Genomic DNA, 18,259 nt, shown 5'->3' on the forward strand with positions numbered 1-18,259 from the left:
TTATATTATGAGAGCACATAAAAGTTTGTTAAAAGCAAATAGCAATGGGAAACTACCTTTTTCTAAACATTCTAATCCCAGAAAAATATTTGAATCTAGAGCAGACAAATCAGCCTTCACTTTCAAATCTCAAAACGAAAAAAAAGTTCCTCTTAATTTGCCTTTCAATTACTCTCTCACTTTCTATCATTCTATGTCCTTGGTATGATTCATTATGATACAGTAGGTGAAGAAGAAGTTAACACGTAGTTGTACAAGAAATAAAGAAAATTTAATTTTTTAAAATTTTTTATCATCAAAAGTTTTGTCCAACAATTGACTAACGTTTGTCAATCTATCATTTGTCAATCTATCATCTTACTTTTAGAAAGAGGTTGTATAAAAATAGAGAATGGAAGTGAAATTCTGATAATTTTTCTACTCTTATGAGTTTTTGTCTTCCTTCACAGCATTTTAAATGATCAGTTTAAATTTTTTAAATGTACTTAGAAATGAGATAGGATGATCTGAAAATGTGTTAAAATTAACAGAAAAAAACAAAAAAAAAATCAACGTTTCAATTTTACAGTTAATATTTTCAATGTTATTTTGGAATTATCTCAAATTATTGAAAAATCAAGTTACAGACATATAATTTTTAGAAAATTAATAATAATTTTTAAATATCAGTGTTTTTCTTTGACAACTTTGATATTTTTTAGGAAAATTATAAAGATTCAAATCCATACCACTATATAAAAAACGACTCATAAAAAATATTTAAATATTCATAGAAATAAGAGGGATTGAAATTATAAAAAAGCCTTTAACTTTCAGAATAAATCAAGACTTGCCATATTAAGAAGTTTATTCTTAATTTAAATTATGAAAGCTTATTAAGTATATTAGTAACCACTAAAGTCTAAAAATCAATTATTCTACAGATTATCTAGCTAATATAAATAGTGTTATCTCTTAAAGTCCCAGAAAATAATTTCATTTCTCAAATTATTTTGGTAATCTGCAAACTACCTAGATAATCTACCAGACTCTTGTTAAAGTGAAAATAAGATATTTTCTGAAATAACAGCTATGTCCCTGTACACTTAAATTAACAGAACGCTTTTTATTTATTATTCAATATCTATAAAAATCAAGATACTACAGTCAAGACATTTGTTGGTAGAATCAATTATCAATATTTTAGAACCTATATTATGAAGAAACAAATGGTTTAAAAAATTATTGCAGGTAAGGAAATTAACATAATGTTACTTATTTTTATTTAGGTACCTAAGGAATCTAGTCAATAAATACAATCAACTAACTAGTTCATAGAATGAGAGAAACAAACTTTAAAACTCTAATAAAACAGAAACCATTTTTATGCATATGGCATTGGTAAATTGCAGAAAACTCTTGATACTGCAATTTAACGGATTATCCTAGTTAATTTGCAAATTACCTAAGTAATGTGCATATAACCTATTCATGCAGATTTTTTTAATGAACATCTTACTATTCTAAAATTACCTATGAAATAAAAGTCATAAAGTAACTTTCTTTAGAAAATTATTTTGTGTTAAATTTTTATTCTCCTATTTTAGAGATGAATCTTTGAAAGGAACTGAACTACACTCAAAATTAGAGCCTGCTTTTATGGCGGGTCTAAGATGTACACAACCACACATTCGAGCAAAGTTCTTCGAAGTATTTGATAGCAGCATCAGGCGCAGACTTCATGAACGTATCTTATATATAGCCTGTTCTCAAAATTGGGAACATATTGGAGCACATTTTTGGATAAAACAATGCATTGAACTCCTACTGGTGACTGCAGTTGAAGGTGCTACCGTTCAAAGTTCCACCCCTACTGTTATGCTACCAGCTATTACTGCTATTCTAGAACAAGCAGATGCGCAAGAAAAAGCAAATTTTGCAACCGCTACTTTGATTAAAGAAGAGCCAATGGATGTTGTATCTGTGGATGCAAGAGAAGAGGTAAATTTCTAATTTTAGTTTTCCTCTTATTTTGAACTCTTTTATTTACTTATATATATATATATATTTTTTCTTTTTGTTTAGGTAATTTTATTTTATGACGCAAGCATTGAATTTTCCGTTTATTGAAAATTTAATTACAACTTTAGTTACTTGTAAACTACAACTTAACTTTTATTTAAAAAAGGGGTATTTTTTGGTTAGCCCTCCACAAGCAGAAAGTTACCAAAAAATGTTAACCTCTGCCAACTTGCTTTTTATTTTGTTCTTATTTTTTTTTAAATATGGGACAAAATGGACGTTCTATTAAATTAAACTGAATAAAATGATTCAAAAAATTAAGTAAAATAGTTTAATATTTTTGCACCTGACTAACCAAAAAGTACCAAAAAAAAGCAAATAGATTGGAAACTAATTGCTATATAGTCATCTATTCTTTATTGTAAAATTTATATATCACTTAAATTTTTATTTTAAGTATATTTTTATCCAATGAATACAAATACAAACTTCTTAGCTCTACAAAATTTGACTCCAAATTTGACTTCTGCCTTTGAATTATAAAAAAGAAATTATAAGAATTTGTATTGTTTGTGCTGTTGGCCTGTAGCTATAAATAACATATTAAAGGCCATTTTTATTGTCCTAACTTGATAGAAAGAGGTTACAGAGTTGCTGCAGGAAAAGGAGAACAAAGAATATTAATCTGTCAAAATCAGAGAATTTTTTTTAAAAGACCCAACAAAATAAGGGAAAATGAACTAATTTAAGATTTGAGGTGCTTTTAAACTAGAAAAAATACTGGGATTTTGTTTTTCCCTCTTCATTTATTTTTCTGTTTCACTCTCAGCTACTGCAATTTTTCTAGTTTTGTTTTTCACCTTTTATTTTCCATATTTCATTGGAAAATTTACATTTCATATTTTAAATCACTTTTGTATCTCTTCATTCACATTTGGTAAGTCTGTAGAATTGTGTCCTATTTTCAGGCGTTTGAAGCACGTTGACTTCTTTTTCTATATTAATATTTTTTATTAATGATAGAGTTAAAATTTTTCTTTAAGTGATATAATTATATTTTAATGACTTCAATTTCCCTATTAATAGAATAATATTGTTACCAACAACATAATTATCAGCACTATGATTATATCATTAAAATAATAATAATAATAATTCACATACAGAACCTATATACATAATGTATGGCTTATGTATGTCACATTACAAAAAATGTGAAATGAAGATATTGCATATAAATATGTAACTTAGAAATCTATAAACCTTGCAGGAAGAAATAGACATTGAAATGACTTCTACAGAAGAAAGTCCAGTGAAACCACCTTTTGATGCCTCAAGTCATAGCTCAAATGTTGCATATTCCAAAGCTACAACTAAAAAAATATTAACTAGCATTCTAAAATTGCAAGAAACTTTACGTGAAATCAAAACTATCAACTTTCTTGCTGCCACTGCACAGCTATGTCACCTGGATACATCTCTTGCTCAATATATATGGATTCAAATGTTTCCAAGGATTTGGAAAATACTGAGTGATAAACAACAAAGTGTAAGTTATTGGAATTTTTAAGCACATTCAATTATCAGCTTTTGTTTACTATTTAAAGTCACTATCTCATTTAACTTCACAGTTTTCTAATTGTATTGTAATCTGTTTAACTTCAAATTCTGATGAATTATTCAAATTAGAATTTTGTAACTCTATCTTAAGTTATTCAAAATTAATGGTGATGTGGGACCCATCAAATTTGACACCAGACCACCACAAAATCGATCTCCAAACTAGCAATTGATATGAAGGGATGGTTTTTTTTTTTTTTTTTTTTGTTCCCTGCTTTGGTCTGTTTTTTCCTCACAAAACAACAGATTTCATCATAATGGCAAACAGATACCTCACTCAACCATGGCCAAGCATCTAGCCTCGTTTTTCAGCGCTTTATCTTTTAACGACCATGTTAAGGAACACCGTGTAATTTTGACCCCAATCAGATGATGTGGATAATGCCTGCGCTGGTACCCTTCTTTCCAAACTTCACAAAAATTCTTCCCTAACACCATAACCAAAGAGAGAACTTTCACCCAAACAATAGATTTAACGTGCATCTAGCTGCGTATATATGCTCATAATTGTGAACATTACACATTCTTTGCATTGTAATTTTTTATTTAAATTCATGTTATTGACTTTTTTTTTTCTAAAAAACCAAATGGAGTTATGTAAATAGACCAGTAAAAATGCTTAAGGACTAGTAATATATTTACTGGTCATTTAGACCAATAACTTAATTTTTTTAGGATCTTTCTCTGGGATAAGATAGTTGATTTTTCACAAGCGTTAACATTATTCAATGGTTTGTAGTTTCCTTTGACTTTTTTAGATAAAATTTTGTTATTCTTTAGAATATTCAAAATGAATTATGCGTAGTTATCCTTTTGGCAGACAAGTATTAAATAAAATAACAGAAGTAAGTCCAGTTAAATTACTTAATGAGTTCTTAAACATGTGCAACATTTGAGTTTATAACTTTTTGATGTTAAATATTGTGTACTGGAAAGCTACAACTAAAAAAAAAATATTGTCTACGAGCATTGTAAATTTGAGAGAACTTAATTTTATTAACTTTACAACTGCAACTATTTATTTGGTTTTGTTGATTATGTTATAAAAAGCTATGGTACCTATAATTTTTGGTATGTAGGCTGTATTTATTCAGGAAAAATGTCAACTAGATGAAAAAAACTTTAAAACTATTTTTATTATTTAATTTTTTTTAAATGTACATTTTGTAAGGATTATTTTTTTTTTGTTGATAAAAGCTTGTCGATTAAAGTTGAAAAGATTAGATTAAATATGAGTTTTGGAAAACTTTGTTATTTTGGGGAAAATTTTCAAAACAAGTTATTTTTTCTTATTTTTACATAATTTGGCAGCATGCACATGTAAGAAAATGCTAAAAGTATAAGCTGGTGCATGCAGAATTGAGAAAGCTACAGCACTTTTAGCATTGACATTCATTATAGTCATTGGTAAAATGATCTCTCGTAAACTATGTATTACAATTAAGCAGAAACACAATGAATGAAAGCACAAATAAGTTAGTTTGGTTAAGACATATGATTGTTTTAATGTTATGAGAACCACCTTCATCTATGTCAGGACATTAGATACTGGAATTTTTTGTAGTACTTAAAGTTCATTTGTCTTCACTACACTATTTGCCTTTTTTTATACCTTGTGTTCTGCTTTAGTGAAATGTTTTTATATTCAAAGACATGATAACTTATCTAATTTTCAGTTGATTTATTTTGAAAATTAAGCAACATATTTTTAAAAAAATTCATTGATTTTATTTAAAATACAGAAAAAGTAAATAATAATATTTCAAGAAGTTTAAGGTCGTTTTTCAATTTGCATTTAATCTTGTAAATGTCCCATATCTTATAAACATTTTTACCAACTGCAACAAAATTTTTAAAATTTTTTTTACTAAATCTGATTCACAACTTCCTGTGATATTTTTTTACAGAAATTTGCTTTACATACGAGTTATCATTATCAGCGAAAAACAAAGTCAATCGTATACAGGCATCGAAAGTATATAAATAAGCCAAAATATCAGTCATAAGACAGAAATTTCTGTTTTCCTCTTATACCTCCTATTGATACAATACATCCATTGCAATAAGTAAATTATAGTCTTATGCATTTACTACAGTGATTATTCTTTTTACTACTAAAACTTATATTCCTCACTCCTTAATCCATTGAAACTGCTTCTTAATACTTTTGAAAATAATTTACAGAAATGAAGCAACCAGAGTTCTTTTACTCTTTCTATTTCTCCAATTTTTTTATTTTTCTCCTCTTTTTTTCTACGGTTTTTCCTTCTAAGAAGTGGTTGGAATAACAGAAATAAAAATATATATGGTATTAATTATTTAATCATGTCACTTGAGAATTAAGAAGTTATTGTATCTATGAGTATTAAAAATTCTGAATTGAAAAAATGCTATTTTAAACCCATGGAAATAATTCACTAAAAGTTATATAATTCTCAGTTGTATGAAATTCATCCTATATTTTTAGGAAAATATTCTATTGTGTGCATATTATCAAATCATTAAAAATAAGGAAACTGCTTGAAAGTTTTAAAGTTGTGTTCCATCTTGAAATAAAATGAGGTTATTGCATTTGAAACTAAATGCCACATTTTTAAAACAAATTTTATTTTATCAAGAGTAACTGTACCAAGTTAGAAATTAGATGTATTTTTGGTATATTGAATCGCTAAACTTTTCAACTACCCAAAATTTACAACATAATTTTTAGGACTAACATAAATTTTTTCTAAAGTAATACCTACTTTTTATTATTGTTTAGTTTTATACTATTTGCATTTATGTTGCATTACTTATTTCCTCAATCATTGATTCAAGGAAATGCTTTTTAAGAATTTTAGACTGCAAAATCGTTCATCTTCTCTTAATTTTTTAGGCATTGAATAATGAATTAGTTTCTTTTGTGTCAAGTGGTGCACATACCGGTCAGAAGGATTGTCACCCTAGTGCAATTGGAGTCTTTGTTGAAGGAATGTCCCATTGTGTTCCACAAATTCCAATGAAACCTCTAGTTATTTTAGTAAGTATTTTTGTTACTATTATTATTTTAATGTAATGATTAGTATTGTCTGAAATAATTTGTAATTTGTTCAATACATATTATTATAAATTTCATTCTAACACAATTTTACTATCTTTTTTATGCTCTATTTTTTTTAATAAAAAATTTTAAAACTTCCTATTGGAGATAATTTTTTTCAATATAAAATTTTTTTTGATGATTTTTGATGTAAGAAAAATTTTGCAAAGCATTAGGGTTTCCCATATTTCAATTGCTAACACCATTTGAATTTCACTGTGTATGCACCAAAAAATTTTCATATCGCTGGGAGATAGAAAACAAGGTTAGCATTATGATTAAAATAAGATAACCACTGTGCAAAAATTCCTGTATTAATTATACCATTTAACATAACATCTGTATATGCTTTCTGTTTATGAAGAATGTATTTGACATCAGCAATTTGTTGACTATTGATCCAAACCTTTTTCAGGCTGTTTATTTTCTATAATTTTAGTCTTTTACATAAAAAAAAAGAATAAAAGAAAGAAAAAAAAGTCTGATGCAAATTGATAAGGCTGTATGGATATTAAATCCATTTGCTAATAATAATTTAATTTAGTATTTTTATGTTTGTAAAATATTTCATGAATCTCTCATTTCTTTTAAGTTTTATAACTATAAATTTTTCCTTTTAGTATCAAGGTAAAGCTCACAACCTTTGGCATAGAGCTTGTTTGCTTTTGGAACAAATATGTATTGACAAAGGACTTGGAGCTCAAGTCAAAGCACGAGCTATGGAAGTATTTGATATTGATGGTACCCTCAATTCCCAGCATGATGCATTTGATATCATAAGTCTAATGTATTCTCATTTAAAAGAAGAAGACTTATGGGGTGGTCTATGGCAAAAGAGAGCTAAGTATCCTGAAACTAGCATGGGAGTTGCCCTTGAGCAGCAAGGCATGTTTGTTCAAGCCCTGGAGGCCTATGAAAAAGCTTATTCTCGACAGCAACAAGATTTTGGTGGTGGAACAAGTCCTGCCCATATGAATAGCGAAGCAAATCTTTGGTGGACTCAAATTATTAGGTAAACAAAAAAATTTTATGCTAAGTCATATGCATTTAACTTTTTTTTGCTTACCTGTATGGATAATACAGGGTTCCCACGGTCCTTAAAAGTCCTTAAAAACTGCTTAGTTTTTATTTTGAAAATTAAGGGTCCTTAAAAGTACTTAATTTTGATTCACGGTCCTTAAAAGTCCTTAATTTCTAGTATCACTAGTTGGTTGGAACAATTTTTTTATCTTGGGAAAATATCCACAATTTTTTTAAAAGTGATACAATTTAATATTTTATATATTTTGTATTTAAGTAATTTATATTTTGTCATAAAAGTAATTTTTTTTTAAAAATATATTTAATTCACGTTGCACCCCAGAGCCCAAGGATAAGAAAACTAATATGGGCATAGTAGGCATTGGTCCTCTATGGGCTGTCGCGCCATTGAGTTTAGTTTTTTAAGTATAATAATTTGATTAGCTTTTAAACCAATAAAGCTTCAGTCGCTTTTAGTCTAAAAAAATTAGAACAAAGGCTACATTTAATTAATTTGCTTTTGTTTTTGAAGAAATTGAAACAGTTTGTGTTCTTTCTTTCTTTTTTTTTTTTTAATTTGGTTGTTAGTTAAAATGACTAAATTTTTTTAAATTAAATAAAAAGTTAAGCAATGTTTTAACGCTTTTCAATAATTTAACAATAGTGCTCTTAAATATAGAATATATATATATATTTTTTTAAAAATCCCTTCAATACATGTTCGTTTAATAATTTGTCAGATAGTGAGTATTATTTTTAAACATTTAAATCTTTAGTCTATTTCATTTTCAGAAAGGAAAATAATAATAAATAAATAAAAAAACTTACATTAAAACCATTTGACCATTAGTCAATACAACTTTATTATTTTAAATAAGTAATTAACAAAAGCCTAACAATGTTTCAAAAGCACATTTTTTTTTCAACAAATAATTTAAAAAATGTTTTATTTAAGTGGACATTTTCTTTTTTTTTTAATTTGTAATGTATGTAAAATATTTTGTAACAGTTTTATTATTATTTTTAAAAAATCTAAGTTGTTTTTAATTTTAAAAAAAATTTAAATAAAGCTTGTGTTTGTTTTTACTTTAAGGCAAGTCAATCCTTAAGACAGTCTTAAGTCAATCCATCTTTATTTTAATTGAAAAAATTAAGCAATGCTATTGATGTTATAGAATAAATTTTTTTTTTAGAATTAACATTTTCTTTTGTTATAAATTTATTTTTGATTGATTTAAAGATCTCTCATTGATAAATTTCAAACATATGTTAAATTGCGATACATCGCGATGTCTGACTGACGATCAATCACGATATAAAATTTCTTACAATGCCCAGGCCTATTTTTACATAAACAATAAAAATTCTTAAGGATTTTTTTTTAAAAATGTTGTTTGATCACTGGGTAGGTGGCCGTTTTATTTGGCCAGATATTTGACTATTCGACCAAATCACTATTCATTATTCCCTATTTTATAATAAGTAATATATATATATATAAACCATATTTGCATCCAATTTTCATTGCCTTTGATTTATTTGACAAATTATTGTTTTATAATTTCAGACAATACTTTATTAAGAACAAATTTTTTTTATCGTCGATTAATTTAGTTCCTTTAATTTCTATACAAGACACAATACTTTTTAATTGGAGAAATTCTAATTCCATCTTTTTTTATGAATGATGTTTCTGATTCCACTATGTTTTGCTGTTTTTTTCCCTTCATTCACAATAAATTTTGTACTTAATGAATTATTTCATTTCATTTTCAATTTTTAGATGGAATTTTTTCATTTTTATTTCAATTGATCATTACATCCTGCCTTGTCCTGTGTTTCAATATTTATGTTAGCACTTATTTTAATTATCATTTCTGTTTCTCAATTCTTAATTTTAATTAATAAGTTTTCCTTGTAGTTTATTTATTTCTTTTTTCCTGATTATTAGGTACTGAATATATTCTGATTTTAATCATTAAATTTTTTATATTTTGTGATTTTAATAAATCTTTAGCTTATTATAATTAGATTTTACTTGGTTTAAAATAATTGTCTTAACCTCAATAAACTTATATTTGTTAGTTTCTTTAATGTTAGTTTCTTTTTATTAATTTAATGAATTAACCATCTTAATTTATATATTTCTATCTGTTAACACAATTTCTTTCTATTTTTGAAATAGAAAATTTTAATGTTTAATCTGAATTCTTTGAGTTTTTCTTTATATTTTTAAAAGCTATGTGAGGTGATTTAATGCAATTTAATCTTAATTAAATACAGATTATTTGTATTTAACATTTCTTTATTTAGTTTTTTTTTTAAATTTTTAATGGATGACTGAGTTGAAGAAAAGCTATTCCATTTTTTTAATCTATTATTATTAATCTATGATGTTTTATTTGATGATAAATAATCATTTTTAAGGTCCTTAATTTCTACAAAAAAAGTCCTTAATTTTTTTGATAAAAGTCCTTAAAAGTGCTTAATTTTTGCTTTGATAAAAGAGTGGGAACCCTGTAATAGTGTTTTTTTTTCCCCATTGAATAATGAAAAAAAACATAATGAAAAACATTGTAAGGTTTAACTCTAAACTGATTATTGACGTCAACAGTTATAGAGTTTATTAGTTTGTATTAAAGCCCAAATTTTATTGATAAAATTTAGGAAATTGCTTGGCTTCTTTTACCTCAAATTTATTTCTTTTTAAAATGTGTTTTCTTATTTTAATTTTTTTTTTTATTGTATGACTGTCGAGGATTGGGGGCCAGCATTAAAAAGTTTATTATACTAATTTAAAATTTAAGTCATATTAATAAAATTTAGAAACTTCTCCTTGTCTTTATGATTCATAAATTAATTGTGTTTAAAATATGTGTTTATATTAAAATGAATGTTAAAATTGAAAAAAAAAAAAATTGGAAAAAGTAAGCTTTTATTGAAATTTTATTCAGATTCTTTTCAGAATATCTGTTCAAATTTTGTTGCAGTTCAATGCATTCTTATTTCATCCCCATATTTATCTCAGAATATTTATTTTTGTTTTCTTTTTTTTTTATTACTTACTTTGAAAAATATAGAAAATAAATAAATGTGTTTTTAAACATTTAAATGATTCTTTATAATTGCTAAGTTTCAATTAATAATTTATGTCTGTTTTATTGCAATTTAACAATGCTTAGGTATGCAATATGTTAAAAAAAAAATTAAATATCTTGTTGATTAACATGTTCTGACTTTCATTAAGTTAAACTTTTTTTCTTATTTTTAGTCACATAATATTTGTATATTTTATTTTTATTCATTAAAAGTGCTGGTACGAATACAGTTTTGCATACACAGGATAGGCATAAAATAATGTGCTCGGTAATTAGAGGCCGCTTCTAAAAAATTACTTGTCCAAACTTAAATCAAATCAAATTCATTTATTTATTTATTTTTTAAATCATTGCCCTTTCAAACTAAAATATAAAAATTTAATCGCCTATTTTGAGCCTATTATTCGCCTATATTTATCTTCTCCAGATATACTAATGCTCTGAGATGCATTTGTACACTTTTTTTTCCAATTCCAAAAAATTTAATATTTTTTTTAATGAAATATAATTTTAAGTTATTAATTATTGTTGCGATATGTCAATTAATACTCATATAACTTCAACATGCTAAAAGTAATGTTTTAATCAGTAGCAATGGTCCCTTACAGATTAGTTTCATGGAATGAGTCTCACTATTATGCTCTGAAGTAAAATTTAAGCAACTTTTTTCTAATTAAATTTTATTTTACTATAAAAATTTTTTAGACACGACTAGAAATACTTGTTAGTTGATTATTCTATTCTTGACTTACTACTTCTCTATATTACCTACTTCAATCAATGTACTAATCAGAATAATTTTCAGATGTCACCGAGAGCTGAACAACTGGGAAAATTTACTTAATTTAGGACTAGCATCTGAACCACCTCTTGTTGCAGAGTTTGCATGGCGTCAGCCAAATTGGGCAACCATGAAAGAAGCTTTAGAACAGGTGTGTGTGTGTGTTTTAAATGGGTCTAATTTAGAAAAATGTCTATAAAACTAGTAGAGCTGTGATGGCTCAGGGGATAAAGCGGTTGCTGGTCGATACGAATTCCGCATCCGGCTTGCACCGACCACTCTGCTAATGTCAAATATCCTCAGTGGTAGACGGATCGTGAGATAGAGTCCCCTTGCCGTTGCGATGTTTTCGTGGTTTTCCTCTCCATGTAATGCAAATACGGGTTAGTTCCATCAAAAAACCTCCACGAAGGCAAATTTCTCCCATACTTGATCCGGGAGTTCCCTTATCTTCTAAATTGGGTTCAAAATTATAAGGCTACAGAGTTGAACATAAGTAGTCATAAACCCAAAAAATTGGGTTAGCTGTTCAACAATGGTTATAAAATAAAATATAAAAATAGTAAAAATTTTGTTGAAATATGTTACTTAAACACATTAAATTAAGTTGAATGAATGGACTATAATTGTTAAACACTATTAAATATTAAAAAAAAAATTCTTGTACTTATTTATCGGAAATTTTTTAAAATTCAAAATATTAAGATTTTTTCTTTTTTTTTTTTACATTTATGTGTTTTTGAAATACTAAGTACTTTCAAAATTGTTTATTAAATGCTGAAAACTAACTAAAAAATAGAAATTGATGTAGTTGAGGATTTTTAGATTCATTATTTCATGGATTAGAAATAAAGACACTCATAGAAAAGGAAAGAGGTTTCACGAGATGGAATTAGTGGAATGTGTTTGGTTACAAAAACATAATGTTCCGCAACCATATTATTTTTTTTTAAGAAGTTTAAATGCTCTTGAATAAGGAAAATGCTGGATTAAAGTATTTAATAATGTATGCTAATATTTTATTAAATCATTTACATTACCTAAATGTTTTAGACAATGTCATTAAATTTTAATTTATTAATAATTATAGTTGTTTTCAATTACATAATGTTTCACAACTTTTTTTTTCATATTATTATTATAATTTTGGATGATGCTCAGAAACTCTGGAAAATTTCTATAAGTTTAGATGATTAAATTTCTCTTTAGCCTTTTATTCATTTATATGGTAAAAATAACAAATTGAGAGCATATTATTATAATTTTGAAAAATTAGCATTTATTACTTTTGATGGAGGGGAAAAACATGGAAAATTTTTAAAACTGTATTAACTTTTTTTGCATGTTCTGAATTGTAGCATATGAAGAAGATATTCTTTTTTTCAAATTAATTTTTACTTTCTTTTATGACTTTCTTATTTCTTTAGATTGAACAAAATAGCCCTAGAGAATCTTTGTGGAAAACAAATCTTTATAGAGGGTATTTAAATATATGCCACCCTGATGACCGAAACTTAAATGTAGTTGAAAGGATTGTTGACGTGTGCTCAAATTTTTGCATAAGGGAGTGGAGAAGATTACCTCATGTTGTTTCTCATATACATTTACCTATCTTGCAAGTAAGTTCGAAGCTCTAAATTAGTTAAAGTTTTAAGTTTCTTTAATATGTATTCCATAATAAATTAAGTTGATTGTTGTTTGCTAGATTGTATTCTGGGGTTCAGTCCGGAATTTCGGTTTCATCGTATTGTCCTTCCTGGTCTAAAAAATAGAAGCAGGACATTTTTTTAATATGTCAAGACCATTGGTTTGGCAAAATTTTCACAGAGTTCTGCAATCTATAACTTAAATTTTGTAACTTTTTCTAAATCCTGTTAATGAGATATTTACAAGGGTTGGACAAAATAATGCAAACACTTTTAAACAAAAAAAAAAATTTTATCTTTCTCAAAAATTGCTTGGAGAATCATTCTATAAATTTAGAAGTGCTTAGTGTATAAGATTTCTCATATATACTAAGCAACTTTTCATAAACCTGGATTAAATATTTATAGAGATTTGGACGTTTTTATAAAAAACTAATTTTTTTGCCTTTTGTTTTTTTGGTATAACTTTAAAAATATTCAATAAAATTAAGCAAAATTTTTGGAGCAATTTAAAATTAAAAAATTATTGATTCAAAATTTGAGAAAAATGTGTTTGTAACTGTGCAAGATATGAGAAATTAGAGTAGTTCTTTTATATTGCTCATGCGTGGAGGGGAATTAAGATTTGTTTTTTCTTTATTTTGTAGTGAATCATAATTGGCAACTAATAAAAAAAAAATCTGACTTAAATAATCTGAACATTTAAAAAATTTCAAGCCATTTTTTGAGTAGTTTTTGTAATTTTTAAAAGTAAACTCAAAATGATAAGGGATTTTCTACAAATTTTATTTTGAACAAGATTTATTAAAAATGGTACCATCATTATTGGGGATCATTCCCATAAAAGTATCGTTTCTTTTACATGTTTGCTTTCCTTATACTAGGGGTGCACAACCTGCGGGCCAAATGCGGCCCTTAAGTAAGTACTACTGAAGTGCGGCCTGCGAGAGCTTCTAAACACAATAAAAAAATTTAAAAAAATGGCAATTTTTAATCGCACTTTTAAGTCATCACGTTTTGACGCAATCAATTTTAACAGATTCTTTAGTAAATGTACGTTTAACGCGCTTTCTTTAAGCCGATTTTATCGTAAATATAAATGATTTTTTTAAACAGTTATTTCTGCTTTTCTACGTGATTTCGAAAATTCCGAATTTTTATTACGACGCGAGTTTAATAATCACTTTTGACGATTTCATCTTAAATCTAAGTGATTTTTTATCTTTTTTTTTGCAATTCTTTCTTCTTTCTTTTTTTCAACAATTTTTTTCGGCAGTCGTTGCTATGCGTTCCCACGTATTATAAAAAATTCCAATTATACTATTACGACATGCAAATTTTAAATCATGCATTTGACACGCTTTATTCGTGCTGAGTTCAGCATAAATATATTTTTTCCCAATTATTTCTATAATTTTCCACGTGATTTAGACGATTCCGTTATTTAACTATGATGTTATTACGACACGTGATTGTTAATCGCGCAATTAAATAATCACTTTTTGATACGGTATTTCGGTACAGTTTTATCGTAAATCCTAGTTATTTTTCTATCGTTTTTATTTCCGTAACGAATATGATTTGGTCGAATGTGGTTATGAATTGTGATTTGATCAAAAACCAAATATTCGGCAAAAAAAAAAAGAAGAAAAAATCGACTGAACGCCGTACACTTGGGGCCAAATAGCAAAATCTTTTAGCAACATCGAAACTAAAATTTCAATGCTCAGAATAATATTTCCTGGAAAAACGTATTCATAAATTAACTCTCAAAAATAAGGCCAATCAAGAACGTTTTTGAAAATGTCGAAAAGCGAAACAGAGAACAAAAAAATCAATCCTAATTTTTGAAAAAAAATTTAAAAGCTGAACATCTTAGTTTTTCAATTGCCAGAAAAAAAACCCAAGAAAAGATAATTAAGTCAGCAGAAATGCTATTAAAAATTACTGCGTTACAATGAAAACGTCTAAAAAAAGTTTTTTTTGTATTTAAAGAAAATAAAAAGATAGAAGAAACGTTCTTAATTTTTTAAATGAAAATCTTATGCCGAAAATCTCAATTTAAATTTTTCTCATTGCCATAATTTTAGACAAAAAAAAATTGCTATAAAATAAATTTTATTTCAAACTTTATTTTCAAGCTGAGTCATAATAAAAATGCCTAAAAAAAGAAAAACAGAAAAAAAATTTTTTTTAGTTCCTGAAACAAAACTTTAATACTGAAAATCACACTATTCTATGTTACTGGTTACTTATATTACAGTACAAGGAAAGAGCGATAATAAATTACTAGTGTGAGACGTTCTGTTAAAATACTGGATTATAATAAAAACAGCAAAAAATGGAATAAAATCCTTCTCAATTCTCAAAGTATCGAAAAAATGACAAAATTGACTTGTCTGATTATAATTTTTTTTAAAAAATGTAACATCTATAAAAATTCAAAAATAAAAAAAAACTTGGAAAAATACATTTCGAAAAAATATTCTGCCGAATATTTGACTGATCATTCAACCAACTGAATTTTTCATAGAAGGGCCAAATACTCGTTACATCCCTCCCTATTTTAAATGCAATGTTATTGCAGCCTGAGAAATTCATAAAATGGCTGAAAACGTGAATTTTTAAACTGCTCACTGTTTGTAGTTTAGATTTCAATTTTTTGTTGCTTAAGTGATCTTTTTCGATAAAAAAAAGGAAAATGTTTACGATGTAAAAAAATCTAATAATTAATAAAATAAAATAATAAAGTACATTACAAAATAAGCATTGAATTTTATTTTGAACTATCACAGTTTTGTTTTTATTTTAAGATTTGTTTAAAACCTATAAATTTTCTTCAATTAAAATATTTAATTTGAATTTATATTACTTAATTATGACTAAACTTTTTTCTACTTTCATTCTATGGGCATTGCAGTTTTTTTTTTTATTTATTAGATTTAATTCTAAAATGAATTTTCGTATTGCATGATATGATAAATAAAAAACATATATTTTCTTAAATGTTCATTTATTTTGATAAATCTATTGTTCATATGATAAAAATAGCAAGTTTTTTTATTTTTGAATGAATTCTAATAATGGAACACTAGTAAGTTATTGATGTTACTAAGTTTATTGATAAAAAAATGGAACGCTAATGTTTAAATAAACATTACTACATTTGTCTTTAACATGTCGAAATACATGTGCGCCCCTTCGTTAGCCAACCTGCTGTGCAAGTGGCCCTTCACTCAAAAAGGTTGTGCACCCCTACCTTATATAATCATATTTCGAGGTATGAACGTTTATAGTAAGTTATTATCATTTGCTATTTAATTTTGTCTTACGATACAAAATAATATTTGTTGAAAAATCCTTATAATTTTTACTTTCTTTTAAAAAGTACAAAACCTACTTAGAATTTTTTTTAAATTTTTAAGATATTTAAATCAAACTTTTTTTATTGCCAAATACAATTCACTGCAAAATAATGAAGAAAAAAAATTTTGTTTTTTTAAATATTTCAGGGTTTTTCACTTTGTGTCACAATCACCCCTGTTAATTGTTTGTTGCATTTCACTGCAAAATGAAAATAATTAAGTACTATAGTAAACATCCAATTTTATTGGATGTTTATTGTTGTACTTTATTTGTTCAAGCATGGTTTTAATCCACTGAGGTTTCAGAAATATTACTAATTTATAATTCTCTCCTATATCTTTTTTATGTAACAACGGAGAAAAGTAGTTTAAATTTGTGTTTGAATGAAATTTTCAATGCACTTAGTTATGCTAAATAATTAGCAGTTTCTTTTTTAAAAATCAATTCAATGATATAATCAATAAAAATCGAATCAATCAATTCAATTCAATGTGCAGAAATTTAAAAAATACACAAAATCCATTAAATTACAAGCATCATTTACTCCACTGGAGCTCCAAGTACCTTGTACCAACAGAAGCTGCTCTTTCCCTTCTCCATGAGACTATGTCGCCTATAGTAAGTCATACTGTCGCGCTGGTAAATCAGAGACGCGTTCGAGGTTTAGGAAGAGGGCCTCGTTTGGAATCTTGGCTAAAAGAGGCTGCTCTGAGATGGCAACTACTGACTATGACCTCACTTTTCAAGAGATTTTCTCAGTGACGAAAAATAGAGACCGGCAGGTCTGGCTCTCCCCTCCTGCCCATCCCTGGCTCTGTAGGAAAAGACCAGGATGCGCGTTAGATCTTGAGGCTAACAGACAGGATCAAACGGCCGCCTCAAGACTTATCAGTGGGCACCTAAAATGCATGACCTTTGAATGTGGCTGCAAAGTCTTCCCAACGTGCACCAAGTGCCATCTGATTCCGATCATATCCTCGATTGCTTGGGACTCGCTCTTGCGGATATCCGTGATAACCCACTTCTGGTGCTTGACTTTGCTAGAGTTCACGATCTCATGGATTTGATCTAGCTGCTGCTAGATCCTGAAGGATTGGACATAATGCAACACTGTTAAGGAAATGACCACATTATAGTATTAGTATTCTAATGTACACTTATTTTAAAATTATTCATCATAAAGCACTTTATATAAGAAAATATATAAATAAAGCATATATATAAGAAATAATGTCTTAAAATTTATAAAATGAAATTACTGAAATTAAATTGTTTGCTTAAAATATTCTGCTGACTCAAAAATAATCAGATCAATTTAGTGTTTTATGTATGTTATTGTGAAAAACTGATATCTGTCAAATGCTAACATTAATTCCTGCTATATTAATTCCTGCTATATTTAATTCCTGCTATATTATTAAAATATTGTATGATTTATGTAAAAATTAAAGAAACAATAACACAAGTAATAATCTGTTGAGAATAAAAGAAGTAATAAATTTGAAAAAAAAGGAAATCTCATAGAAATTTTTTCTCGTTTTAACACAGAAGCAGCTGCGAGAGCTTATCTGTGCTAGGCAACATTAATTAGAGATGGACTAAATGCATAAGATATAACCAAATATTTGGTTTTCTCCACTAATAAATA

The 18,259-nt window shown here is 26.8% G+C and overlaps 1 protein-coding gene across 7 annotated transcripts in view; it reads left to right on the plus strand.

Moving 5' to 3' along the window:
- Positions 1-18,259, plus strand: part of LOC107452298 (Transcription-associated protein Nipped-A) — a 102,775-nt gene that overhangs the window by 61,927 nt on the left and 22,589 nt on the right. For all 7 annotated transcript variants that reach the window (XM_043043107.2, XM_043043109.2, XM_043043108.2 and 4 more), the window contains 6 exons: positions 1,587-1,980; positions 3,272-3,550; positions 6,497-6,640; positions 7,321-7,712; positions 11,624-11,750; positions 13,027-13,218. In XM_043043107.2, coding sequence (XP_042899041.1) covers positions 1,587-1,980; positions 3,272-3,550; positions 6,497-6,640; positions 7,321-7,712; positions 11,624-11,750; positions 13,027-13,218 — 1,528 coding nt within the window. The remainder of the gene's footprint in view (positions 1-1,586; positions 1,981-3,271; positions 3,551-6,496; positions 6,641-7,320; positions 7,713-11,623; positions 11,751-13,026; positions 13,219-18,259) is intronic.

Source organism: Parasteatoda tepidariorum, chromosome 3 (assembly GCF_043381705.1).
Source record: "Parasteatoda tepidariorum isolate YZ-2023 chromosome 3, CAS_Ptep_4.0, whole genome shotgun sequence".
Lineage (NCBI taxonomy): Eukaryota > Metazoa > Arthropoda > Arachnida > Araneae > Theridiidae > Parasteatoda > Parasteatoda tepidariorum.